The 27736-nt window shown below is 51.7% G+C and overlaps 5 protein-coding genes and 2 pseudogenes across 5 annotated transcripts; 2 read left to right on the top strand and 5 right to left on the bottom strand.

Moving 5' to 3' along the window:
* Positions 1-324: 324 nt before the first annotated feature.
* On the bottom strand, positions 325-1164 carry SAPIO_CDS9593 (annotated as a pseudogene; the record flags this gene model as incomplete).
* Positions 1165-1978: 814 nt separating this feature from the next.
* SAPIO_CDS9594 (uncharacterized protein) lies at positions 1979-4227 on the bottom strand (the record flags this gene model as incomplete). Its single annotated transcript, XM_016790945.1, has 4 exons — positions 1979-3631; positions 3725-3874; positions 3951-4022; positions 4111-4227. The coding sequence occupies 4 exons, from the start codon at positions 4225-4227 to the stop codon at positions 1979-1981; spliced, it is 1992 nt and encodes a 663-aa protein (XP_016639455.1).
* A 5867-nt stretch (positions 4228-10094) lies between these two features.
* SAPIO_CDS9595 (Mitochondrial import receptor subunit tom-40) lies at positions 10095-11307 on the bottom strand (the record flags this gene model as incomplete). Its single annotated transcript, XM_016790946.1, has 3 exons — positions 10095-10205; positions 10284-10928; positions 10999-11307. 3 exons carry the CDS (start codon positions 11305-11307, stop codon positions 10095-10097), a joined length of 1065 nt encoding a protein of 354 aa, XP_016639456.1.
* A 3474-nt stretch (positions 11308-14781) lies between these two features.
* SAPIO_CDS9596 (uncharacterized protein) lies at positions 14782-17253 on the top strand (the record flags this gene model as incomplete). Its single annotated transcript, XM_016790947.1, has 6 exons — positions 14782-15278; positions 15460-15495; positions 15595-15862; positions 15929-16009; positions 16077-16679; positions 16774-17253. 6 exons carry the CDS (start codon positions 14782-14784, stop codon positions 17251-17253), a joined length of 1965 nt encoding a protein of 654 aa, XP_016639457.1.
* Positions 17254-18016: 763 nt separating this feature from the next.
* Positions 18017-20698, bottom strand: SAPIO_CDS9597 (Ubiquitin carboxyl-terminal hydrolase; the record flags this gene model as incomplete). Its single annotated transcript, XM_016790948.1, has 5 exons — positions 18017-19206; positions 19266-19911; positions 19985-20362; positions 20427-20534; positions 20603-20698. 5 exons carry the CDS (start codon positions 20696-20698, stop codon positions 18017-18019), a joined length of 2418 nt encoding a protein of 805 aa, XP_016639458.1.
* A 2274-nt stretch (positions 20699-22972) lies between these two features.
* Positions 22973-24310, top strand: SAPIO_CDS9598 (uncharacterized protein; the record flags this gene model as incomplete). Its single annotated transcript, XM_016790949.1, has 4 exons — positions 22973-23208; positions 23281-23876; positions 23942-24027; positions 24209-24310. The coding sequence occupies 4 exons, from the start codon at positions 22973-22975 to the stop codon at positions 24308-24310; spliced, it is 1020 nt and encodes a 339-aa protein (XP_016639459.1).
* Positions 24311-24664: 354 nt separating this feature from the next.
* On the bottom strand, positions 24665-25306 carry SAPIO_CDS9599 (annotated as a pseudogene; the record flags this gene model as incomplete).
* Positions 25307-27736: the final 2430 nt, after the last annotated feature.

Genomic DNA, 27736 nt, shown 5'->3' on the forward strand with positions numbered 1-27736 from the left:
GGTTGAAGATGACGGGGAAAAAATAGGTGATGATGGAGTTAAGAAAAAGGGGGGGGGGGGGGGGGGGGGGTATTTCTTTGGTATAACTGATATTTTCGGTATCTGGCGGCAAAGCGAAGTAAAAGGAAAATAATCGGTGTACCAGTATAATATAGCCCTCTATAGGCCGCATGGAGTGGAATCTTGATATCATGAACCATGAAGTGAGAGCATGGGATGGTTGGTTCATGAACTCCACCCCGCTACCGTCTCGCTGACTTGGAGTTTGATATAAAAAGAAAAGAAAAGAATTCAAAAGAGGAAGAAAGTCGGCTTCTTTCCAAATCACCTCCCCTTCTTCTTCTTCTCATCCCCTTCCTTAACAAACCCCGCCCTCACAAACCCATCCCTCGCCGCCGTATTAATCAACGCAAACCTCCTCGGCCCCAACTTCAACCCGCCAAACCACCTCGTCACAACGACCATGACATCCCAAAGATCCATCGCCTGCATAAGATGCAGCAGCCGGCCCCCCGCCGCCGTCTCCCCGTCGTCGTCATAATCCTGAAACGACGTGCCGTTTGGCCCGCGGATGCGCCACGCCGTGATGTTATGCGTGGCCTGGCGCGCCTTGCGGTCTGTTGCTAGGAGGTGCTGCACGTATTGTGTCGCTTGCGCGGGGGATGAGACGGGAGCTATTCGTGCTAGGAAGGTGGAGCGATTTTCTGTTATGGGGAGGGAGAGAGTCCAGGGTGGTGGGGGCATGGAGGCGTAGTCTACCTCGGGCTCATCGTGGGCTTCTTGATTTTGGGCTCCTTGCGTTGGGTCCTCTTCTGCGCTGGCCTCATGAAGCGCTTCTTCTGATTCTAACAGGGAAGAGAGCTCTTCTACGGCGTCGTATAGACAGACGAGGCCCGGCTGGAAGACGGCAGAGATGGCCTGTCTGAAGAGGCGGAGTTCGGCCGCCGCTACGGGCCGGGAAGCTCCGCCTGAGCTAAAGGTGGAGTCGACCTCGGGCGGGACGTCCGGGTAGTTTGGGGGGATTGTGAGGCGGAGGGAGGACCGGTTGGTCCCTGGGAGATGGAGGATGAAGGAGGTGGGGGACTCGGTGGATGTGAGGGTTGAGTCGCCGTAGATGGAGTTGAGGGCCTCGATCTCATCTTGGATCTCGACGGATGCGGACATGGTGTAAGGAGTGTTGAGCAGAATACCTTCTAAATAAATTAATGAATTGTATTTTATGAAATTGACTTGATAATGTCGAGATGCAGTGTCGAAAATGCGGGCTGAAGTGAGAGAGAAGCTGGTGACGAGAATTCGGCAGTTGTGAAGTGGGTTGTCGAGATTGAGGTGTCGTTGATATCTCGCACGGAGTATCCAAGCAAGATTAAGCTGTATCTATACGGTATGAATACAGTATAAGAGCCATCATCAAGTCTTAATAATCAACAGATTTTGAATCAAAGAGTGAGCTCGAATCTACGAAGCATGAAATACTTCCACCAGTTTGAAACGCGAGACACGCAAACCGCTCGTCTTCTTGCAACATGAACATCATTCCAATTGACTTTCTCACTGCATTTATCATAAACATACACATTCATGACACTAGATACACTTTTTTGTCTTCGCTTCTAAAAAGTGAATCTTGTATACATGAGAAGAAGAAGTGAAAGAATATGGAGAGAATCAGAGAAGCGAAGTGATCAAAAGGGGGGCTCGGCCTCACCCCAATAAGCAGGCGAGGCCATGATAGAAATAAGAGACAGGGCGGCAATGCGGCATCTTGGGAAAAATAAAGTCAGGGGGAAAAAATATAGAAGGAAAGGAAAAGGAAAAGGAATAATAAAATATGAGGTAGAGAAGGGAAGAAGTCGTCGGGCCGCTCTGTCTCCGGCCACGGTCACGAAGGCAGCAACCAAGGTCTGGCCCTTGAAGGAGTCGATGGCTGGGAGCAAACCTGGAGGCTTCTTGCGCTGGAGTGATGTGCGAGAGTCGCTTAGTCGTCATCCTCATCATCATCATCGTCGTCGTCCCCGTCGTCCTTCTTGGGAGCTTCCTTCTTGGGCGGGGCCTTCTTAGGAGCCTCCTCCTCCTCCTCGTCATCATCACCATCATCCTTCTTGGGGGTTTCCTTCTTGGGCGGGGCCTTCTTAGGAGCCTCCTCCTCCTCGTCATCGTCACCATCATCCTTCTTGGGGGTTTCCTTCTTGGGGGTCTCCTTCTTGGGGGTTTCCTTCTTGGGAGCCTCCTCTTCGTCGTCCTCGCCGTCGTCCTTCTTGGGGGTTTCCTTCTTAGGCGCTTCCTTCTTGGGGGCTTCCTCCTCCTCATCGTCGTCACCCTTCTTAGGGGCTTCCTTCTTGGGGGTCTCCTTCTTGGGGGCTTCCTCCTCATCGTCGTCATCATCCTTCTTGGGGGTTTCCTTCTTGGGGGTCTCCTTCTTAGGGGTCTCCTTCTTGGGGGCCTCCTCTTCGTCGTCCTCGCCGTCATCCTTCTTAGGAGTTTCCTTCTTAGGGGGGGACTTCTTGGGGGCTTCCTCCTCCTCGTCGTCGTCACCATCATCCTTCTTAGGGGTTTCCTTCTTGGGGGCCTCCTTCTTAGGGGCTTCCTCCTCGTCATCGTCGCCCTTCTTGGGGGTCTCCTTCTTGGGGGTCTCCTTCTTGGGGGCCTCCTCCTCATCGTCGTCATCACCCTTCTTGGGGGCCTCCTTCTTAGGGGTTTCCTTCTTAGGAGCTTCCTCCTCGTCATCGTCGCCCTTCTTGGGGGTCTCCTTCTTAGGAGCTTCCTTCTTGGGGGCCTCCTCCTCATCGTCGTCATCGTCCTTCTTAGGGGCTTCCTTCTTAGGAGCTTCCTTCTTGGGGGCCTCCTCCTCATCGTCGGCATCCTTCTTGGGCGTAGACTTTCCCTTCTTAGGAGCCTCCTCCTCGTCGTCATCATCACCCTTCTTAGGGGTCTCCTTCTTGGGGGCCTCCTTCTTAGGGGCTTCCTCCTCATCATCATCATCATCCTTCTTGGGTGTTTCCTTCTTCGGGGGGGACTTCTTGGGGGCCTCCTCCTCCTCGTCGTCACCCTTCTTGGGGGTTTCCTTCTTAGGCGCTTCCTTCTTGGGGGCTTCCTCCTCGTCATCGTCACCATCATCCTTCTTGGGGGTTTCCTTCTTGGGGGTCTCCTTCTTGGGGGCCTCCTTCTTGGGCGCTTCTTCTTCGTCATCATCGCCCTTCTTCGGGGCTTCCTTCTTGGGAGCTTCTTTCTTAGGTGCCTCCTCCTCGTCGTCACCCTTCTTAGGAGCTTCCTTCTTAGGAGCCTCCTTCTTGGGGGCCTCCTCCTCATCATCTCCCTTCTTAGGGGCCTCCTTCTTGGGAGCCTCCTTCTTGGGAGCCTCCTTCTTGGGAGCCTCCTCTTCGTCGTCCTCGCCGTCGTCCTTCTTGGGGGTTTCCTTCTTAGGCGCTTCCTTCTTGGGGGCTTCCTCCTCCTCATCGTCGTCACCCTTCTTAGGGGCTTCCTTCTTGGGAGCTTCCTTCTTAGGTGCCTCCTCCTCCTCGTCATCACCCTTCTTGGGAGTCTCCTTCTTAGGAGCCTCCTTTACGGGCTCGGGAGTGGGCCTCTCGTCCTCCTCCTCATCATCCACGGGAGGATCGCGGCCGGGGCGCTCCTATTTGCCAAGTGTTAGTGCTCGCGCTCCTTTCCCCCCTCGAATAGCAGGGCAAGCCGAGTGATCAGTTTCTTCTTTCGAGATAAAACTCACCTCGTCATCCTGGCGACGCTGGAGACCACGGGGGTGCGGCTTGCGCGCCCTGGGCTTGCCAATGATGAACTTGTCCTCGGGCTCGCCATGGTGCTTGCTCTTGCTCTTCTTGCCCTTGGGCTTCGAGCCCTTCTTTTCCTTGTGGCCCTTCTACAATTTCGACACACCCATCAGCACTTGATTTATTCTGATGGGGTTGGGGTTAGAGACGTTGAGAGGCACTCACCTCGCCAGTGATCTCGGCGCGGGTCACAAGCACATCAATGGCCTCGCGGGCTTGGAGGTTGGCAGCATCGGCCTAAACAATGTCAGTGTCATGTTCCGCGTTTCTGGTTTCCCTCACGGTTGAGGCACGGCCTCCAACCACGAAACCGGCTCGGACATACGAAAGTGAGCTCTCGCTCACGGATGTTGGCAATCTCATTCTGGGCAGCCTCCGGGATAGCTCGTCCCAATACGTTGGGAGCGAGGAGGAGAGCGGCGACCAAAAGCTTGGATGCCATGGTGATAAAGGAGGGTGGTTCTTTTCTCAAAAGAGTGAAGAATATACGGCCAATCTATGACTCTGTTTTGTCGCTTACCCACAAGATTTCCCCGCTGGCGGTGGCTGAAGAGAGAAAGAAGAAGGGGGGATAGAAAGAGCCAAGCGAGCTTCAGAGGCCATGGGGGAGGCGTTTCGTCCCTCGTTCTTATATAGCCATCGCCCGGTGATGGGATTCCGGGAAGAGTCCATATTGGCGATAATTGCGGTCCGTTAAGTTTCGTTTGCTTTCTAGAACAGAAAAGGCACCTCGTTGTCGGGAAAACTGGGCTTACGTCGCCGTGAGGAGGTTCAATATAGGGTCAATATGGAAGAAAAGGGAGGGGGAGTGAGGACAGGTCGAAGAAGATGGGAGTTGACGGCTCCAAAGAGAGCAATGGCAGGGTTGTGGCGAGTTCGCCTTGCCAAGGAGTTGACAGTAAGTGAAATGCGGGAATAGTGCCGAGTTATGACGCCTTTCCTACGCGGGCCCGGGGTGCGTGTCCTTCGTGAGGAGGTATATGATGATGATGGGGGGATCGAGGCGCCAGGTGAAGACCTCATCCGGGTGAAGCTCGCATCTGTCCGTGGGGTCATAGACCGGTACGGCATAAAGGGCGGGAAGAGGGGTGTGATATTGAGGTTAGGAAATGAAATTTGGTCGAGGTCAGGCACGTTCTTGGTTGAAGACAACTAAAAAGTTATTCGCCAACTCAATTACCCATTCGCTTCTCCGGGAGCAGGCTGATGGAGATCCCATCATGGACCACACGCCTTCCACATGCCAGGGGCTCTTGGCCCCCGGATGGAGAAATACTGAAAGGCCATGTCGAAAGAAGCTCTATAGTCTGCAGGCTTGCAAGCACATTGAGCTAGAGACGGCCAATCGGACATGAGCGGCTGATTACGCCCAGGAGCGGGATGAAGTTCAGTGTGGGGAAGGGAATGGAAAGAGCGGCACCTCACGCCACAGCCTGCAAGGGCCATAAAGGTACGTGTGAGTCGAGGTGAATAAAGTGGGTGGAGAAAAGTGACGCCGGCCAGGAACAAGACCCAAGAGGTGGGTTGCAGGTGTGGCCATCTCGGTACAATACTGTACCTCTTAAGCAATTGTGACGAGGATGGCGTTCTCTGGCGGGAGATCATCACGCAAGAGCGGAGAGGAGACACGCAAATGGTCTTCCATTGGGCGAGAGGAAAGGCCAGAAAGGCAAGCGTCCAGCTTCATCCGGGTTCCTGACGATGCGATGGGCAATTCGGGGACGTAGAAGCAAATGAGCGGCTCACCGGCTCTAGGTAGGCATTTAGAGTCATGTGGGTGTGTGTGAGGACAGCTCGAGGGTTGTAGTTGACCCGAGAACGAGGCAAGTGCACGTCCTCCTGGGCTAGGGTATTGGCTCGCATGAGGTAACAAGTTTGCCATCGCAAATATCCCGTTATTAGAGTATGCCGGATATCGGATGGAATATCTCGGGTATTCCTCACAAAGGATCCCACCTTTCTAGTTTAGGGCGAGATTCATCCAACCCGGCTTTTCAAGGTGGTAAATCGGACAAGCCGCGGCGCTGATGAGAGACAGCAGCCGGATCAAACTTGACCCGCAGGGGAGGAGATGGAGGCAAAGGCCATCTAGCACCGTCTAGACCATCCAAGTCATGCGCAGACCTACCAAAGTGGCAAAGAATCAATACATGTTAAATGCTGCTGACACGGACGGGCTGAGAGCTGATGAGGCCAAGAACCAATGTCGGCCCTCTTCCACATGGCGCGGCAGATGAAAAAGTGGTGTATGAAGCTAAAGTGTGGGCTGCGTACGAGGGGAAAACTCGAGGTCAGGCAATTGACACCATCTTGCACTATAAACCAAAGTGCAGACTCATTGGCACGCAAGTGGGAAGTATTATCGGCTGCTACCACGGTTAGCAGGATGATTGGATAATGTGCTGGATTGGGAATACGGCTGGCTGCTCTTGGGCCTGCCAGAAAGACCAGCGAAAAGAGACGGAGCGGCGGATGTGCTGGAACAAATCTCGAAAGGGAGAACCTTTAATTGAGCTTGAGGGCGGACGGAGAAATGGGCTCTTGGCAAAATAGATGCTGGTTTGCTGACCAGCGCATCGTGGTCTTTGGCTGGTCCGGATGAATGCAAGAGCTTTTAGCCCCGTCGATCGAGAAACATTACGTGCCTATCCAAATTTTCGGATGAAATAAATGCCCATGCTGGGAATGGAGAATGTGGGAGTTAGAGAAGGCTCTAGAGGTCGACCAATACGAACGGGAAACTATCTGCACCTGAAATCTTGGCGCCTGGTCTAGGTGACGAATCGACTCGTTGGACGGTGGACGCAAGGGACGGGAGCATCAATTGATGTCTCCCCATCCTCCGGATCTTCAGGGTAGCGTCACATCGGGACTCCGAACAGGCAGGAGGGAGGGTCCGTTGAAAACGGCACCCAATGCCGGGCTGACGACAACCTCCTCAAACAACCGTCACGAGAGAAGTGGCGAGAGCTTCATGGAGCCTGCTGGCCGTGTAAGTCGTTCGCATGTAGCCCTGTCATACAGAAAGAGAGAGCTTTCACGCCGGTCTATAGAGTGTACGCGTGTGTCGACACGTGTAGGTGACCGACGTGAGTATAAAGTGGACTACGGCGGTTAAAATGTATCTGGAGCTAGCCCGGCGGCCTCTTTGGACGATATGTCACTCGATTCACCCGCATCGACGAGCAACCATCGCCACATAGACAAGTATGGCCTACATCGGTGTAGGACTCAGCGTTGAGCTGGGGATTGTCTGAGCAAATCCGCCATGTGAGGGAAGGGACAAGTCGAATCGTTTATCTCTTTCCTCAAACAAGAAATGCCGACATGGGAGCACTCTCGCGAAAACCTCAAATTAGAGAAATATCGCTAATGAGATGTTGTGAGGTTGGCATGCAGTAATTGCATCGAACATGGAGCTACCCAAACATCGACCATCGACCGTTGACGTTTGCAGGGCGGGATGAACACACGCCACTGGCGATGCTGCACTCATGAGTCTTCCCCTCTCAGGCACGTCTTTCTCGATAAATTAACAAATATTGCGACCCCTCCTTTAACGGGCATGTGGCATGGGCTAAGGAGGAAACACTCGAAGTCGAAGAGTGTTCGGAATGGCGCAAGGCTTTGTGAGAGGGTGACGATTGACAACGCACACCGGACCCTGGCGGTTGAAAACCAGGGATCTTCACGTCATCCTCTATACGGCTCATCTGGCCCCCTCATTTCGCTTGCCCTCGGTCATATAGAGAAATAAGGCGGAGACACGCAACCGTGATATTACACGACGTCCAACACCCAGAAGCACACAGAGGAGCCGGTGAGGTGCCCCCCCAAAAGGAAGGCAAGATCCGACGAGGTAGAGTCGGTTGGCAAAGAAGAATATAGCGTCTTGACTTCGGGCGATGGCGTTATATTGACTGATCCTAGCCTGGCCCCTTCACAGGCAATTATGTCGCATGCTGATGGCAATGACGACTACATCGTCAGGTATGAGGAAGCGCCCAATGGTGGTGGTCAGGAAAAGGTTGATATTAGAGAACTCCATCGGACACGCCATGATTCGAGACCGTGGTCTGGATCATCGTAGAGGTGGGTAGCTCATCCAACTCCAGGTCATTTCAGAACGTTAGAGAGACTGTCGATCCTCGTCCAAGACCAGGAAACGGACAGCCGGTTGAAAGCCCTGCTGTACGCGTACGTTCCTTGGCCATATATTTTGACCGGGGGGGCGGCGTGTGGTTGACTTATCCGAAGGCGTCTCATAAAAGGCAAAGAGTACGATATGCGCTCATGCTTAACGAGTCGTGCCTGCCTCCATATGTCCAAGCCCATATACCGCTCAATTAACGAGGGGACTATGGTGATGGATGTGAACCGAGACCCTCGCTGCCGAGTGCTAGGCGCTTGCGCTATACAAGAGCACCTCGAAAAGGGAGACTGCGGGAGAACCATCTAGAGGTAGAGTTAAGATAAATCTTGCAAGATCAAAAGGCCCTGAGCTAATAGCCACCGCATATGACGATATCCCGGTCTTGTATAGATGTAAATTGCTTCATAGCTTCCAACCTGGTCTTCCATTATCAAGAACGCTCATCTCTCGAGGGGATGAGGGGTTGGGCCACATGGGTCCATGGAGATGACCCCACTCGAATGCAAGAGTCGACTAACGACAATCCTGATATCAAAGAAAGGAGGCCGGAGAGAAGGCTAAACATTTGAGCTGAGCGGACAAATGCCGGTTGGCCGTCGCGAGGCCGTAAGGGCAGCCCCTCCACGGGCTTGTTGTCTTGGAACTGCCCGCAAGTCGGAGATAGAACCCACAAAAAAGCGGCCGTAGAAGGAAAAAAGAAAGATCGAATGGGCTCTGGCTCTGAGAGAAGGAGGAGGGGGTGTTCGATCTGATGGTCCCCGAGATTCTGAGAGAGTTATGATTCCTTCCTGATCCACTCAAAACCTTCTTCATCAACTTCCTCCTTCTTCCCACTCTGGATGACCACTCTCGCCGGAACTCGACGTCAATACCGTTCCTTAAACTTCGTAGCACACTTCAACATGATTACCGAGGGAAAAAAAAAAAAAAAAAAAAAAAAAAAAAAAGAAAAAAAAAAGAAAGAAAGAAAAAGGAGGGGAAGCCTAAATTATCCGGAGCATATGTTCTCGGCGTGGCAATCCAGAATACATTTCAGTCCCCACACTGCCCAACTATTGTTCAGTTCATATCACGGGCCTTGCAAAGAGCCGTGCTCAAACAGCGGAGTCCCCTAGGACGACAACACCGTGGCGAACTGTCTGGCAAGTGGACCGCTAGATGTGCCTATGTCCCGAGAGAGAGAGAACTAACCGGCTTGAGCCTTGAGTCGAAGAGCCGCTAGATAGGGACGTTCCTCCGCAGGTGGGTTCAGGGTGAAGGCCGTTTCGACGGTATATCCTTCACTTTTCTAGGTTGAAAAGGACGTAGCCTCTACTGCAAACAGAGCAGGGCCGTTAGGTAGGTCCGTTGATCATCGACGGTTGCTGTTTGAGAATCAGGATGCGAGTGTAAGTGGGTTTAATAGCCAGAGAAATGATGTAGAGGAAGGGCGTTGGGAATAGGTTAATAGATACTCATAACGAAAGAATCAACAAACACGAGAAGAGAGCCATGAGAGTGCAGTTTGCAGTTTCCATTGCGGCTAATAATGTACACAATCCTCCACCATACAGTTCCCTCTATATCTGAAGAGAATCCGAACTTGGAGAATCCAACCAGAAGACATGACAAGACATCCGAAGACCATTAACAACTCTTTAAAAGTGGGGTGTGTTTAAGGGGTTAAGGTAGGAGACAGCAGAAAGGTGGGCGGAAAGGCCGATGAATCCGCAGGGAGGACAAGGAAATCTATCGTTCGTGCAATGCTTTATGCGAAAAAATCTCGACGGAAAAAACCCGAAACCAAACACCCGAGACCACATGATTATAGCCTGGTGATGGCAAAGACAAGAAAAAACTGCTAAAAAAGACATGGCACCCGAGGTGCTGGAGAAGGGAAAAAAAAAGAGAAACAAAAAAGACACATGTGCTGGTACAACGATTTCTCATCGATTTCGAGGGTGTCTCCTAGTTTCCGGCCGTTATTGTTGGGGGTGAGATTAGGTCGTATTGTTTCGTGTGCCTGCCTTCTTCTGAGCTCTGCTGGGATACTTCGAAGCGTTCGGTTCATTGGTGGAGGATTGGATGTGTTGTCGAGGAGTACTGGACTTCTGATGTCGCTCAAGCGATCAGAAGAAAATACCTCGGCACCAGGTGGGAGAAATACATCTTATCATCTAGAAGGGGATGTTGAGAGACGGGGGTGCTTGACCCATCATCTCGTGCTGCTGCTCGAGCTCATCACTTCCACCCTCGACCGATACGCCGACGCCAACCTTGGCTTGTTGCTACAACAGAGACAGAAGAGTTAGCCAATGTATCAAAGGCGGGATTCACAAAGCGTCTTCTTATATGGAAGAACTTACCGCGAAGTGATCAACCTCGGCAGCGAATGTCATCATGACGGGAGGTGCAACTCGCTTCTCAACGAGCAGACCAATCTTGCCCTTGGAGTCGAACTGAGCACGGAAGGTGGACATCCTGAAGTCATACTTGACACCGACAGTGGTGGTTCCCTCCTTGGAGATTCCGCCTCCTAGAGGACCAGCCTGGCTGGGGACAAGGGCAAGAGACATGTCAACACCGGCCTGGACCTTCTCGGAGATACGACGCCAGTAGGTGGCCGAAAGAGCACCCTGGGTCTGAAGCTGAGCAGTGGCAACCCAATCATCCGACTTGTAGCGCGCACAGAGCGAGACGGCTGTCTCGGGGGGCTGGGTGAGGACACCGCGCTGCCAGACGGTCTCGAAGCCGAGGCCCAGCTTGGAGGTTACGGACTGAAGATAGCTTCCAACGAAGATGCCGGTCAGACCGCCGTTAAGGTACGAAGGGTTCAGCATCTTAAGCGAGGCGGTGAAGTCATCGCCGGTATACTCATTCTCGATCTGAGCCATGTTCGACCCGTCGTTGGAGAGTTGGAGCTGGGTCTTGCTCACAAACTTGTCGTGCCATCGCCAGTTGAATCGGCTCGACAATTGTCCCTCGTTATCCACTTGAGCTTGGAGGAAGACCTGGAGTGACGGGCGAGGTTTCCGTTAGCCAATGCTTGTAGTTTTCCGGTGAAGAAACCGTTTCACTCACATTGTTGGTGCCGTAAAGGGCCGCGAAATTGTAGGGGCTGAGACGCTCGCTCATAGCGAACTGGTGGGAGACCTGGAAAAGCGGCGAGACGCTGAACATCTTGGTCAGGTCGGCCTTGATGCCGGTGAACATGTATCCCTGAAGGAGAACATCGCGCTGGACTTCCTTGGCCAGGTTCTCGACAGTACCCGGGTTCGAGAGGCCGAGTTTAGCTCGTCGCTCGGAGAAGGAGTTCAACGCATCGGCAACGGTAGCCGCCACGGGGTTCGAAAAGAGGGTATCCCTCAAAGAATTTAACGTAGACGCCATGGTGAGAAACTGCTATGACAGGGGGAAGGGGAAAGAGCTGCAAGATCAATTGCGAGTTGATGGAAAGATGCAAGGTTGCGACAGGGAGTGCAAAGGGGTGAGTTGCAGAGGTGAGGGTGGAAGGAGACCAGCTACAGGCTGGAAAGAGTTGATTGTACAATATCCACTAGCCAAATAACTTGTGGATGGAAAACACAATCACCTGCTGTGACTGCTGCCTCTCCAATGCTTCGTGGTGGAGGCAGATTAGCTTGCAGACTGGGTGACGGCGTGGTCTTTCAAGCAGAGAAATTTGAACCTGGGAAAATTATTTCCTCAGCCTGTCAAAAAAAAGCCTTTGCCTCACCTCGGACTCCACAGGTTCTGCCCAGAAAAGAGAACCAGCCACAGTCCCACTTCAAGATTTTCCCAAATGTGGCTTAAGTAATACGTCATGCTCATTGGGTCCGTCCAAATTGTTTAGAGGGTGCGACCAAATAACTTTCATTGTTAGCGATGAATTTACCAGGGAATTACCGACTGTCGCTTTTGTCCAAGTTCAGTTCGGGAGGTATTATGTGACCATGACGACTCGGAGTAGTCCTTCCTTTCCGAATAAATTAATAGTGACATCGAATCCATATTTCTCTCGAGAATTGAGCCTCACCATGTGTGAAGTAGCATTGGAGGGTGTAGCTAAAGGGCACTCTTAAGGTCTGGCTGGTTATATGGACCAATAAATTGGTGATAGCAGCTTGAACATGGCAAGGAGCTTGAAATTCATTTGCGCTGCTGTCCCAACCATGCAGAGTGCTTCTATTTATATAATTTAGACAGACGAAGTACAATAAATACCTCGGTACCCTTGAACTGAAGAATTTTGCCCACATTGTTGAAGAGGCTCTTATCAATCCATCGTCGTTATCGACGAGATGTCGAAATGGTGTCTTGGTTTTCCGCAGGCAGTTCTTATCTACTCTATTCTTGATAGTCTAAGTCCGTCGATGTCGAATCTATTATATATGGAGGATACCTCCTCCGACGTTAACATTCTAATTTCTTGCTGGTTGGGGCTACTACGAAGGATTACTCCTGTTGGTGTTTCGTTTCATTGCCACCCTGTCATCCCAACACTCTGCGTTGCGTGCGCCGCGGTGCGGTGTGCAGGTGAGAACCCTGTCGGAAGCCTCACGCACGAGAGGTACCAAAGTGCTGGATCCCTGGTTTAATCTCGACCACATGCCATTCAAGCCGATTGCTCAATCGAGGTCCATATGCTAAATCATCTAACCTAGGAGATCTGCTAATGTAGCAGGCTCTCCCCGCCGCTCCCATGTTACAAGGGCGGTACCTGAAAGTACAATCGACTCAGCAAGCGATCCCGGATGCTTGTGGTCATCTTGACCTATCTCAGACTTACATCACCCAAACCCCTCCCACACAGCCCGCCACACATTGATATTTCGTCAAGTCACGATAGAATCTAGCTAGAGAGAGCTGACTCTCCCACTTACATAACTTGCTTTTTCCATCTCGAGGCTCACGCCCCATGATCCACGTCTTTTGCGACTGGCCCTTACCATTGACGCCTTCAACCGCAGCGCTTCCGACCCAGCCCGAGATTCCGGTCCATATATCTTAAAGCGGCCCCCCTTCCATGGTCACGTTGACCGCAACGCCAAGCAGAATTCTTTTCTCGCCTCTGTGCAATCATATTTCACCTGTTCCCTCCTGCGATTGTTCCAGTTCCAGTTCCAGCGCAAGACGCAGGTCCAAAGTCTTTTGCAGATTCAAGTTTGTGCGAGCAAACGAGGGCCAACCGGCTGTGACTTCCTCTTTTCGACTCACTGTTGTAAAGTGTTGGTGCATCTCTGAAGTACATCTGTACTCAGTACAGCTTGGCTTGGCGCTAACCGACGGTGCCTTCTTCGTACTTGCTTCAGGGTGGCTGACTCCTTCGTGTCCTTTGACCAGACCAAGAAACGGTACAAGTCTACAAAGTGACAAACCGTTGATATTGATCCCGTTTGAGAGTTCCGACAGAGTTGTGTCACTACCACTACCAGAACATTGAACTGGGTTAAGGCCTGAGGGAGCGAGTAGGTACGAAGTATTACTGGTTCCGTGTCAGTCAGCTTCAAGCCGTCAGGTGTTTCTGTGTCGCCACTGCCGGGCAGGCAATTACAGCCAGGCATCCACCGTCAGTTCGCCAGCAAAGCGAGCCCGGGATCAAGATCGCAACGTTGGACTCAGCTTGGAGTTCCACTTGTAGTTGAGTGATGCTTGGAGTCATCGGGGCGGCTTCACCGATTATCGATTGATCCAACAATTAAGAGTCATCAAAGCCTTTTCACCCGACAAACCCACAGGTTTCAATTGCGATTGCAACTAGCCGCCACGCCAACCACAGATCGATCAATTCGAATGAACTCATCCCAGCGCTCGGAACTACCGCCGCCCTGGTTCTCGCCTGAACAGTTCAACAGCTGGATTCCCGAACGGACCCGGTATTAATTGATTCCCCAGTCAGCTCCGGGACCAAAACACGTTGACCACTGGTCACCAGGGACAGCGAATTTTTTTTAGAAGAATTACCCTTACCCCACTCCAAGCATTCCATCAAGCCAAGATCCAACTCGGAGCGAAGCCATTGATGCGGCTCGTCTGTTCCTATCCTGCCCGACCTGATTGACCACAAGGAAGCGAACCGCCGCACACACACACACGCATCTAGGCACATCCACGTACACAGTCACATACACGCAAACGAAGGACCACGCATACCACCCGCACTCACACAACACACACACGTCGTCCCCGCTCACCCGAATTGCCCCAAACCTGGCTGGGTGCTGACCTCGCAGACTCCCGACTCATAACTACACTGCGATATTGACTAGGCCAAATTCTACTTCATACGTTCTAGTACAAAGCTTCCTCTTTAAGGACCGCCCTGCCGAGATTCCAAATCCAAGAGGTCCAGAACCCTTAACCGAAACGAAACCGCTTCGACCGAGCCAACCACTCACCAACATCGAAACACAACACCGAACCCACTCACCTTGCGTGCCGTGCCATACCGTCCCCATTATCCGTTTCGCCCATTAATCCTAGCTGAACTAGTTACTGGTTCCCATCGGTCGATAACATGGACACATTATTGTAAGTTCTTTTCACATTCGAGTCCGAAGCCTCTTGGTCTTCTTTTCTTTTACTTTCTTCCCCTTCCCTCAGTCTTCCTTCTTTTATTCCCTTGACATCCTCGGCCAATAGGGTCTTGCATTCGGTTGAAGCCATTTCCCCATTCCAACCTTATTCCTTTGCATTATTATACACTTCTCCAACATCCCTTCATACTTTCAATTCCCCAGTTCCAGCCGTTCCAATTCTAGTTCCGGCACCAACTCAGCTCCAATTAAACTCCCCACCTATTCTTTCAAGGCTGAGGAACCACCCCCAAACCACCCCCAATTCTCACCCGCAACCCACCCAACCATGTACCCTTCCGCACCCACTGCCGAGGATAGGCGTGAGAGTCTACAGAGTCGTCTGAGGGCTAGCCTTGGACCTCCACCTCTGGATATGGAGTCAGCTGTTGTCGATGATGACGATACTGCCGACAACGACAACGGCACCCGTACCCGTACCAGCAGTTCCAATTCCAATGGCAATTCCACTTCCGATACAACGTCCAACACAAGTGTCACTGCTTCTCTCTCGCCTCTTGTGTCTCCTAGGCCAGAGCTTGGTGTTGTCCATGATTATGACCATGCTCTCTCGTTGCTCGAAACTGACGATGACAGGACTGCCCAAATCGCAGCCAACGCCCCCCGCTACCGCCGGAAGAGCTCAACTTTCATAGATGCCATCCATGACACTCCTGAGGAGCAGGACAGGGCCCCGGCCCAGCTTTACAGCACTATGTCCGGCCGTCTTTTCCACTCTGGCCGCATTGCAATTGTGATGGTCGGCCTTCCGGCTCGTGGAAAAACGTAAGTTGGACTGACACTAGAAATTTTGCCTGTTGCAAATGGCAGTCACGTCGCATCCTATGAATGTGATTCGTGACTGTAGGAACTTTGCTCAGTTTCCTCGGAAATCCGTCCACCCCACCATGGCCTGTTGTTACGGACAAGCAAACAAGCACGACTAACTGTTTCCGTGCTATTCTAGCCACATCTGTGTCTCGCTATCGAGATACCTCCAATGGTAAGTTTGGATAATTAGCTTTCTAGTATTCTCTGCCTCTCTAGCCTTCTCTTAAGTCTCACGGCGATGCGTAACATTTCACTCACCTATCCATTGAAGGCTCGGTGTTAAGACCCGCATATTCCACCTCGGCGATTACCGGAGGGCAACTGTGGGTAATCACGGCGCCGTGCCCGAAGACTATTTCTTCCCAAATGCGTCGCCTGCATCTGTCATCCTCCGCCAAAAGATCCTGAAAAAGTGCCGTGAAGACATTTACGCCTGGCTCAACCACGAAAACGGCCAAGTCGCCATCTATGATGCCGTGAACCCAACTGCCGCTGGAAGGCGGTCTCTCGCCAAGGAGTTTTCTAGGCATGACGTTCAGGTACGTAGAGTGTTCGACAACTGACGCCCGCCATACAGTTTGTTGCCTGACTAACATGAACCCCAGACGCTTTTCATCGAATCTTTCGTAGATGACGAGCGTATATTGAATGAGAATGCCCGAAATGTCAAAATATCATCGCCAGATGTAAGTTCGCACCAACTCGAACAGCGCATCATGTTGTATCTAGATAAATTAATATGGGACGACGCAGTTCGAGGGCATGAACCCCGATGAGGCAGCCCGGCTCTATCTGAAGAGAATCGAGGCAAAAATCCCCGTTTTCGAGACTATGAACGAGACCGAGCTCAATTTCATTAAGATGATAAACGCCGGCCAAAAGTTCTTTTACAACAACGTCAGCTTCAACTATCTTTCTCACCGCATCGTCTTTTACCTCACCAACTTGCACATCAAGTCCCGGGCGACATACTTCGTCCGAGCCGGTGTGACCACTGAAGAGGACTCGTACAAAGCCGACGCGCCTCTATCGGAAGAAGGGTTCGCTTATGCGAGACGCATGTCTGAGACCCTTCTGAAGCACAGAGAAGAAAAGCGCAAGAAGGTCATTGATGAGGGCGGAGCCGATATTCCGCTCAAGCCGCTGACCGTTTGGACATCGACAAGGCTGAGAACAATCCAGACGGCCGAGTACCTCAAGGGCAAGGGCTACAAGGTACGGCAGCGATCGCAGATGAGTCAGATCAATCCGGGAGTGTGCGAGCGTCTTACCGAACGAACGATTCGTCGACGATACCCCGACGAAATTGAAAAGCATGAAAGGGATCCGTACCATCATCGGTACCCCAGGGCTGAGGTACGTTGTGCATTCATGTCCACTATTGGCCTGGCTAAAGTGCCCTGTCCCCATATGTCTAAAGAGCAAGCACTGACATGACTTTTGCTATTAGTCCTACCATGACCTTGCTGTGCGGCTAGAACCAATTATTCTAGAGCTTGAACGTGAGCAGAATGACCTCTTGATCATCGCTCATGAGTCAGTTCTAAGAGTTCTTTATGCCTACTTGATGCATTGCTCTACGATGGACATTCCGTTCCTCAAATTCCCTCGCGACGAGATTATCGAAATCATCCCCGCAGCCTACCAAAACGAGTCGAACCGTATTCATATCCCGGGTATCGATCCCAGAATTGTCCCTGGTTCTCCACAGGATATCCGCATCCCCGTTCCCCCGGGTGTCGGAAGCGGACAGATGAGCCCAATTCCGGGACTTTCGTCTCCCGCTGAACCGGCCGACAAGATTTTGGAGAAGTTTTCGTTTGACAAGCATAAGTTTGAGAAGAATAAGCCTCTTCAGACTCCACCTTCGGAAAAGCCCCCTTTCAAACTGATGGAGACAGTGGCGGATAAGATTCACGACGATGACTAGGGGAGACCATGTATGATGTTGGGTGATGGAGCCGCTGTCCCTATTATAGAGGAGCACAGGGGAACCATGACTTTCCCTTTTATCCTTCCAGCGAAGGACTATGTTTCATAGATGGGCGCATTGGAATCACTTATGCTACGGGAGTCAAGTCTAGGTTTGCTTTTTTTTTTTTTTTGCATGCATGGAAGGGTAGTCGAAAATATGCGAGACCGAGGAGAGTGTAGTTTTTGTGGGAGATTGTTCTTAATGACATTTCTCCCACTTCGATTCCAATAAATGAAAAATAAAATAAAATTTCAAGTCATTATTGTTTATTTCATCATCTACGTGAATAGCTAGCTAGCCATTGATCTAGCCACCGCCCGAGGGTATCGTGAGAAACGTCCGTTGTCCATGAAATAATGTTTATGCCACCCTTCTTAGCTTCCTCCTTCCCTTCAGCTCAAATACACATCTTTCTCTTTGCCCAAACCATTTCTTTTTCTTTTTCCCTTGCCGGCTTCAGATGCAGGTTGAAAATGCAAATGCAAAATGCATAACTGTTAAGAAAAATGCAAAAGAAAAAGAAAAAAAAAAAAAAAAAACAAGAAGCAAAAATACCTCCAGACAAAAAGGCGAGCTAAATGAATGGGCACCTTTATCATACAAGCTCCCCTCTGTTTGTTTCTTCTTCTTTTTTCTTCTTCTGCAATCCCCATCCTCCAAAATCAGAGGAAGGGAGAGAAGTCTAGGGACGATTTCTTCTGGGGGACGGCCATCGCTTCTACATGACGGTGCATTCCCGCTCGGATTCCTCTCCCTTCGCCTTCTTCTCCGCCGTCTTCGTCTTACTCTTCTTCTGCTTGGGGGGATTGCTGTTAGAGACGGACACCGCAGAACCTCCGGCGACCGCCGTGCTTTCTGCACCGCCCGTTTCCGGGAGAGAGAGTCCGCTTGTTGACTGCGCACCGCTCGCGCTACCGTCTCGGAGCGGCTCTTTACTCGAGCGCAGGAGGCCGAGTTGGCGGATAGTAGAGCTGATGCGTCCGTCGCCTTGCTGGCTGGGCGTTCTCGATTTGGATGCGCTACGCGAGAAGCGGGCGGCGGCTCTGGAGAGTCTCGTGGCTGTCGACTCCTCGCTGGGCCCAGGAGGTGGAGAATGGCTGCCTGTGGTGCCCACGGCTAGTAGCGAGTCGTTGGAAAACGGGTCGAGGAAGACGGCGCTCTGGCGGCGGCTGTTGTCGTGGGAACTGGTGGTGTAGAAGCCTTCGTCGCCTATGGATCGGGTCAAGTCCAGCTCTGTCGAGAGACGAATGCTGGGCTGGTTTGTGGAGTACGAGGCTGGTGTTGCGCTGACCGAGTTACTGGGCGAGCCTCCTTGGCTGCTAGACCCGTCGGCTTTCGTGCCTAGGTCTTTGTAGGACGGTGGTTCGGCGTCGCCGCTATAGGTGGATGCTGATACTTCGACGGTGGGGACAATCTGGTAGAATAGGAGGTATGGCATCTCGTCCTTGAGGGCCTGTCTGATGTCATCCACGTAGCTTACTCGGCTCTCTACGCAGAGATCGTCAAACTTGACCCATTGATCTTCTTCGTAGTCCGGAGGCGGATCAGGATCACATCTGCGGTTTTCAGTTAATAGCTTCGGGTTGACTCTAGCAAGCGCAATATAGTGTCCGCTCTGCAAGGAATCTCCGCGATGGCAGACGACCGACTGCAGCACAAGCTTGTATCCGGTGCTAAATCCGTGCGGGTCTTCCTCGACTCGCTCGTCGTCGTCAAGCATGAAGTTAGGTAGTCGGAGGACATCGGGGATATCGATGTAGGTGTTTTGTCGTTTCGGCAGGCCATCTTCTGTCATCATATAACGCTTCAGACATATGCCGAGGACTGGTCGCTGCCGGATATTCCTTTCGAGGTCGTCGATGTTTTCGGGTTGGTTTACGTGGCTCGATGAACTCGGCGTATGCCATGCTGTATTACGAACAGAGTTAGCCTGATATACTTGGTCTGGTAGCAAGGAAAATGCATACGCATGAGGCGGAAAAATTGCCAGGCCGGGATCGTTACAGCCTTGACGATAATGGAACCTTTGGTGGCTGTCCGGTGTAGGCTCGACAAGTGAGGGTCAGTTGCGGTGCGACCATCCTCACCAATAACCACCCGCTGAATCACTGTTGCAGCCCGTGGCCTAGACGGTGGCGGTGCTGATGAGGAAGATGCTTGGCTTTCTTCGGTAATAGGGAGCGGTATGGTCGCCCTCCTAGGAGAAAGGGGCGTGGGTGTGTTTTCCGCCGCATGGATGTCTCGATCTTCATCAGATACAAGACGAATAGTGGCCTTGGGCGAAGTTGGTGTTTCTATAGCGGCAGCTTTGTCGTCAAGGCTATCTCGGAACACATCGACCTGAGCATTGAAATAGTCTTCGAGGCAATCCTCTAGTTTGATTCCCTTGCCATCGGGATCCGGTGGGACGGCCAGATTCAGCAGCCGCTCATAGATGATCTTATGGTCATCTTCGTCGCTCTTGCCTTGATGGAAAAGATCGACTTTTAGAGATAATAGGGGCAGCTCGAGGGTCTCGGTGATGAAATTGAAGGCTTCCGACGTGTCTTGTTGTTCGAGCAGCTTTGCATCTATCCAGCCGCACTCGGCAAGTGTGTTCTGGATTAGTTCGGTCTAAGTTGGATTCGTTTAGCTGATCACGGTCGTCTCCAGGTTGGCGTAAACGTTAATGATTCGGAAGACTTACCGTATCGGTCTGAATGAGCTCGCCGGACCTGAGTAGGTTGACCCAGAGGCGCATAAGTGTGGCTAGCTTTTGGCGCGGCTCATTGTCAAACTCAATTCTTTTCAACATACGCTCAAAAGCATCAAACCGCGCGAACATGGCAAAGAACAACGAGTCAAGGTAGCAGGTCACGCTGCCGCGATTCACGGCGCCGAGCATTGTGACGTTGGGGTCATATCGAACAATCTTTCCAGCAGCGGCCTTTTGTTGAAAATCAATAAACTTGGCGGCCCTATCTACGTCGCCCGCAGCGAACTTGCTAGCAAGGGTTTCACGAATATATTCTGGTGTTGCACCCGTGATATTCAGCTCGGCCAATTTGGCGGCAACTTTCTCAATCTGGTCTGGGTGTTAGCTTTGCCGTCTCGAAGAAGAAGCATCCTATGTAACAGTCCTAAGATACCTTGGCAGCTTCCTGGTCTTTTCCTTTGAGGGTTTCATCCTTTGGCGCATGCCTCGCAGCCTCGGGTTTGAACAGAGAGAAGAAGAGCTCTGCCGAACGGGGGCGGGTCTGTTTATCGTTACGTCTTCAAGGTTAGCTTGGGGGAAAGAACCAAGGGGGGAGTGATGACAGCGTACCTTTGTGGCCCCTGGCTGCCCGGCATCTAAGTTCTTCTCCCGCCGCGAGCTGAGGCCGTTCTTGTCTCGTAGACTAAGGAGTTTTCGAGGATGCATGGTAACATGTGTCGCTGATAACAGTGAAATGGAATGACGAACAGGACAAAGGTCGACATTCGTGTTGTGGCTTTAACGGTATGGTAACCTCGGCGGCATCCTGGGTAGTTTGAAGTTGGGAGCTGATCGGTATCCAGGCTTGGAAGCCGTATTTTGAACGAGAGGTAGCAAGGAGCTATCTGGATGCCTAGCAATGGCCCCGAATTGTCGAAAAAAGGGAACCGCAATATGTATATCGGTGATTGACGTGGCGCAATGCGATTGCGATTAGAAGGGTCCTATGTAGAGCCTTGTTGATGCCTTGTTGATGCAGGTAAATCGACGCCTGGGTAAGGATCCAGGCGGATGGATGGATGGGTGGATGAATGGAGTCTCGATGGAGGGGGTTGTCGCAAAGGAGGGGCTCGAGCTGTTGCCCAAATTCAGTGGGGGGTGATGATCCTTGAGCAGATTGTTGGGGGAATGGACAGGGGCCCGCTGTCAGACTCTTAGTGATGTTGCGCCGATCGAAGGCGGATCGAAGGCGGGTGAAGAATTCCTTCAGCTGTTGTATTTCGAGGCGAGAGAGTTGAGGAGCGATGGTGATCTATTGAGGCGCCGAATGCATTCCTGGGTTCTGTGGAAGCGCCCTCCAACAAGTAATAAAGGCGGGAGAATCAATAATGCGGTGTCAATGGCTGGTCCCCGTTCGCTCTTTCTTTCTCGCACCGCTCTCTTAGTCTGGGACGCGCCTGCCGATAATTTTAGAAACTCAAGCACTTGGTCGGTCCGTCTCAATGCTGGTAAATGATCTCTGGAAAAGCCGGGGGCGGGGCAGTGGCAGTTGTAGTGTAGTTGCACAGGCAGGCATGCAGTCTCCTTGTATAGGACCCTGAATGATAGCCACGACTCTATTGATACTCGCCTGCGTTCTGGAATGCGGGCGGGTGATCTGGGATTCCAGTGTCAGAATGTGGCTTGAGCCCTGCCTCTTTCGCACACCGAAAGCGCTGGCGCGCTCTTCTTGTACTTTGCAGTGTTAGGCAGATTCCAATCAGGTCCCCCAACGGCTCGGTAAGACAAGACGGATATATGAGGTAAGAGACAAGGCCCTTGGACGGGAATGGGTGGTGGAGGTCCGGCCAACAGCCTCCATGCGGTCGTGGCCGGGAATCAGCTCAACCTCAGCTTTGCCTTAAGTCGAACCACTGGACCAGTCATCGAGTGCGGCATGGGGGCCGTTTTGGCGGTATCTGGGAGCTGGGATCCCGAGCCAAGACACCCAAGAAGATGCTTCTATTACCTAGTGCCCTGTTCCATGGTCTATCTAGGAAGGATATCACGAAACTATATGCCTCTTGACGTTATCTAGATCGATAATCCGCGCCAATCCCTGGACGGATCAAAGCATCGAGTAAATAGCGGGATGCATCGAGAGAATTCCAAGCGTCTAGGCATCTACTATTCCTTCCTTTTCCCTTCACTTCTCCCACGCCTGTCCGCCTAACGGTGATACCGAAGATGAAAATGGTAGTCGCTGACGACGACCTTCCATTCGTATCCTGTTTGCGGAACGAGAAAATTCCACGTCTCGGACTCGTTGTTTTTCCCGGGCGTCCTAAAGAGCTGCCTAATAAAGCCAACTGTGAGGGTAATCTTGGTACTCTCACGCTTATTACACACTTGACGTAAAGTGACGCCCTTGCCTTGAAATGAGTTGCCGAATGAATGTGCCCTCAACATGACGGGACTCTTTGTCTGTCGATGTGACTCGGTTAACAGAACCGAGGATCCAAGGGGGCGCCTGAGCCAGACATCCTCCTTCGTAAGAGATCACTAACTCGGAAATGCATCGATCACGTTGGCCGAAGAGATTAATTGTTTCTCATCACCGATGGCACCCCGCACGATCGTTGGATGCCGTTGTTCTGGGAAGCGCGCATGAACTAGGGTGGGATGGGATGGTCGCTCACCCCATCTTTTCGGACTACGAAGATTGGCCCATTCGATTTCCACGCGACCAGCGGAGTGAATTGAAGCCCGGAGCGGAATTTTGTCCATCGTGATGTGTGGAGTCGGAGTACGAAGTACTTTGTACAAGTCCGCAGACAAGGCATTTTCAATGTAATCTAAACGAGAGCGGCTTATTTGTGGCTACATCACGTGACAAATGTGGCTTGAACGCATCGCGTTTTCAAGTGTCAGTTGAGACCCGCGAAAATTTGTCCCAGCACCAGAAGCTTGACGAGTGACGAGACGTGGGAGCATCACCAGTCGCATTCATTTTGAATCACAATGTCGGCACTACGGGAAGGGTCTCGGGTGGCCCGCCACATATCCAATTGCCGTTCGACATTGCCATTGGCGTCGAAATACGCCAGGAGATTCGCAACATCTGCGGCCTCGTCCTCGGTTGATGCTAATCTGGCTGAGCTCGAAACTAGCACGACGACGCTTCCACCGCCGGATGAAAAGATAATCCAGGCCTTTAACTCGGAAAGCCGTGCCGGACGTCGGCTGCCGGGAAATAGGTGAGGAGCTGCTCCACGGCGGCCTCTTTGGAGTTGTTCCTGGCAACTCTGAGACTAACACGCCGCACCCAGGTATCAATATCATCCGCCCAAGTACGATCGTGGTCCGCTCCACCCCATACAATCTCCCGCACGATCCGACCCCGTCGCTCGAAACTTCATGCCCGGTCCTTTCAACCTGCCCCGTCTGAAGCAGACCTACGACCACACCATCTCGTCCGACCTCCTTACCCTCGCCTATCTCCACAAGCCTCCCGGCACTCCTAAGGCCCCCGAGCGAGAGCGTCTACGAAAGTGGGTTGGTGACTCGCCATACTTCGAGAACCGACCGCTGCGTGGTCCCCGAGGATCGTCGAATCTTCCTCTCCTCGAGAAGGACATTACCTTCAACAACATCCCTCAGATTCACGCCGTGCATATGAACTGCTTCGTACCCAAGGCTATCAAGGATTATGATCAGCTTTACGTTGCCCGAGCGGTAATTCAGTCCATCAGCGGACGCATCCCGAGGGTGACGTGGATCAAAACCGGTGTCGCCCAGTGGAAGACCCAAAATGGTGACAATTCTGGCTGCAAGGTGACCATATTCGGTGACCAAGCCATCGAGTTTGTTGATAAGCTTATCAACTTGGTGTTCCCTAAAATCAAGGATTGGCCTGGTCTTACTGGTATGAAGAGAAACGGAGTATACTTTACTTTGGCACTTGGGGGCGCATGCTGACTTGTTTCACAGCCGGTTTTGATGGCAGCGGCAACCTCAGTTTCGGTTTTGGCCCGACAGAAATGGCCCTGTTCCCTGAGATCGAGTATAACTTTGATGTAAGTTGTCATTAACTGCTAGCAGGTGATGAGACAGATTGGCTAACTCGGGTTTTTCTCTCTCCCTAGATGTACCCTCAAAAGGTTTGGACTACTCCCGCGCATTTGGACTCCTCCCGTTGATTTGCGCCATACCATGCGTGGCCTCTTACACATGGCATCATACTAACTTCATTTATAGAGCTTGCCTGGCTGCCACTTTATTTTGGAGACAACTGCTACCTCGGATCGCCAGGCGCAGTTGCTTCTACGTGCCCTCGGTATCCCTTTCAAGAGCGAGTAAAGATGGCAATTCGTGAAGACGGAATAATCTTGCAGAGACGGGCCACAGATATGAGGTAGAGCCTACGGAAGAAACCCGGCCTGTATAACCACCCTATGTACAATTACAATCTAGACTTGTATGAATCTCGAAAGAAGCGTTGAAATCACGTTATCACTCAGTTGAAGGTTCATGGATCAGTCACTCATGGTCAATGATTTGCATCTATTTTCAAGCCCGTCTCTTCTAATCTTTTATACCCATATGCCGCCGTATATTCCAAGCCTCCCCCGCTATAGTCCGATACTCCAGACGCCGAGTTTAAACCAACAGTTGCCGTCCCACCATTTTCCTTTTCGGGTAACATTCCAAGGATCACTGCGTCCCTGCAATGCTCTTCAGCGCATTCATGACAACGTCAACAGCATCCATGTCCAACGAATCAATCGTCCCATGCGAATGACCCCTCTTATCCAACTCCGTCGTGCACACATCCATAGCAGGCTGATAATTCCTACACGCCGAGCTTAGCGCATAGATAGCCTTGCGCCTCACGGTCTTATCCTCCTCATCACTCAGCACCGCATCAATCAACTTCGGTATGCCACCCATAGCAAGCAACTTCTCCTGGCTCTTGATGTTATTCTGCACGGCGGTGCCGACACACCACGCGGCCATCTTGCGCATCTCGCTCTCGTTGTGTTCGAGGCAGCCGAGCAGAGGCGTCCACAACTCGAGGTTGGCAAGGTTGTTCGCGTTGTCAAGGTTCTCGATGAGCTGTTCGAAGTTGTCAAAGGCAGTGAGCTTGGACTCGAGGGTGACTTCCGGGTCGGACGAGGTTATGACCTCCATGGCGGCTTTCATGAGCTCGGGCTCGCTGGGGCCGCCGAAGAGGGCTTCGAGGAGCTTGGGGTCGAGTGGGGTGCGTTCACTGGCGGGGGCAGCTGCGCCGTCGGGGGTTTCTTGGTTTTGGATGCTCCATTTTAGGAGGTCGTTGAGTCTCTTGTCTGATGCCATTTTTGGCGATTTTTGTGGGATTGTGGGATTTTAGAATCTGGTGATTATTCTATCTTTTGAAATTTGTTTTGGTTCGTGAAGTTATGCCTGAGCTTGCGAAAAATCGAGTCGCAAAATCGGTCACTTTTTTATCGGCGCTGGTCGCCGCCCAATTGGATTGATCCCGCTTCCGGAAGCTTCTTCATGGTGCTGGAACCGCAACAGCCCTTTGCATGGCGGTCACGTGGTCTGACGTTGCGGGGAACCCGGATTTGAACAATTCAGTGTTGAACAATGAACGCATCAAGATATGAATAATCAAACATTCCTTCATGATTGGCTCGTTGTTCATTATCTTAGTTGCTATCCATTAAGCCCAACATTCCGGTCACAAAAAACTTATCAGGGAAGCTATGGCATCATCACCCAGTATCAGGCCTGTTTGAATTGTTTGAATCCTGCTGGTTTGTCTCATGCCCGAAGACTCGTACGAGTAACCCGCGAAGCCTTCCCGATAAAATCCCTTGGGCCGGGAACGTTTTATTAGGGAAATGTTTCTTCAATTTCTTGCCCCCCATCATGAGAGAGGAAAAGGGGCTCTCGAACTAGGACGAAATTATACTAGTAAAGATCTTGAGCTGTCGGGTGCATTGGCCATGCAAAAGAACTCATCTTGCTTCCTGAGCGGACTGGACAAGTGGAGAGTAGGCAGCATTGGGTACGAAGTCAGTGCGAAGTAAACTTTCCTCCAAGTCCGTCCAATAATGGCCCAATGATCAGTGCTCCCGAACGTCCGTGAACTGCTCTACCCCACCTCAACATTGCCCCTCCTTTTTTGTGAAGTGGGATTTGATTTGCTTTGGTGCTCGACGTTAGTGGCAGTTTAATTCGTACTGTCCTGGGAGGGAACACAGAACAACAGCATCATGATTATGGGTTCCAGTCCGCCCCATGCCTCGGGGCGGGAACCGCTGGAGGCTGCAGCAATCGAGGTGCGACGGGGAGATGCCAGCTTCTCCCGCGTGTCAAAGGGGACTTCTTTTCCTTGGTGGGAAAGGGTTTGCGTTGGCAACAATAACGCACTCTCTTGATTGTAGTGTAATACGTGTAATACACACCCCACTCTGCACTCTAGATCCCTTGTAACCTGGCAATAATACCCCTGCCCTTCAAAATTATTGACCATATTTTTGTTGAGCACGCTGCCATGGCACAATACTTCCAAGGAGCAGAGATGGATGGATTGCCCTTGCAGACGAGGCAGGTTCAACTGGCTATAAAAAACATCAGGCTGCCCAATTTCTTTGTCACACGGAAATGATATGCGGCAAGACTTGGGTATCTATCTAGGTGCCTGCTTGGCAAAGACTTGGATTTAGAAGCATGCCATCAGAGCCATGTCATGTCTCTCCTTGAGAGAAGTACTTCCCACATAAACTTTCGGTGGGTAGCTACATCAGCCTTGGTAATGGTCTATGGACAAGGCGTCGGTGATCAACATGATCAAAGATTTTGAGGCCAGCATCAGTTCGCGCTTGGGGCGGAAGTCCGCCGTTGTCGCCTTCCGGGCCTTGTCGAACGGTTATCGAGATAGAATGCCTTGTAGACTATAGTGAAGGGTGGTATAGCATAAGATGGCACGGAACTATCCATGATCCAAAGCTCGGCTGAAGGATGACGCAGTTTCACATCTATCTATGCTTCGTACAACTTTCGCCGAGATTTGACATCCCAAGCTTCGACCAAGCACACCGAGCACGCCTAGGACTCGCCAAAGGAATGCGCAAACCCGCCATTGGCTCGGCGAATTATTAGGCCCCTAAAATGTTGCCTGCGGGAAGACGATGTTCTCGAAACGCGGCCTCGCCGACCCCAAAACACCAACAAGCGGCCGCCTCGTGATATGGTGAACGCGTAAGAACCGCCTCCCCACATAGTGCTAGGTGGCAATGGCCAATACCGATTCGTCGGAGTCAGCCCCAGCCACCTCGGAATGAATCTTATCTCCAGACTGCAGAGGATGGGTATGGCCAGTTTTCGGTGTAGATAGGTGAGGAGGTGAGGATCGTAAACTACAACGTCCTTCGTCGAAGTGCCACTGCATGTTCGAGAGCGGATTCGACAGTCGAGATTGCTCAATCGATGCCCTCTTTCAGGGTCCCGTGTCAATGGGCAGTGGGCGATGGGCAATAGGGGGCGAATTGAAAGCGGCTACCTATGTACAATTGGGTCAGTATTCCGTCGTCGTTTAGTTTGGCTAGTGCTAGCATAGCTTCTAGGCTTCCAGATTCCCGCCAGGCTTCAATATTCCCTAACACCTGCCCTCTAAGGGTCCCATCACCTGGTAACTTGGTAAGGTGAGAGGTACCACTACTAGCGCACAACTGTCCTCCCTGCTTTCTGGTCTAGGACTCGCAGCTAGCTGCCCCAGGCCACCAGATTCCTTCGTAC

The sequence above is a fragment of the Scedosporium apiospermum genome (genome assembly GCF_000732125.1).
Source record: "Scedosporium apiospermum strain IHEM 14462 chromosome Unknown SEQ_SAPIO_0143, whole genome shotgun sequence".
Lineage (NCBI taxonomy): Eukaryota > Fungi > Ascomycota > Sordariomycetes > Microascales > Microascaceae > Scedosporium > Scedosporium apiospermum.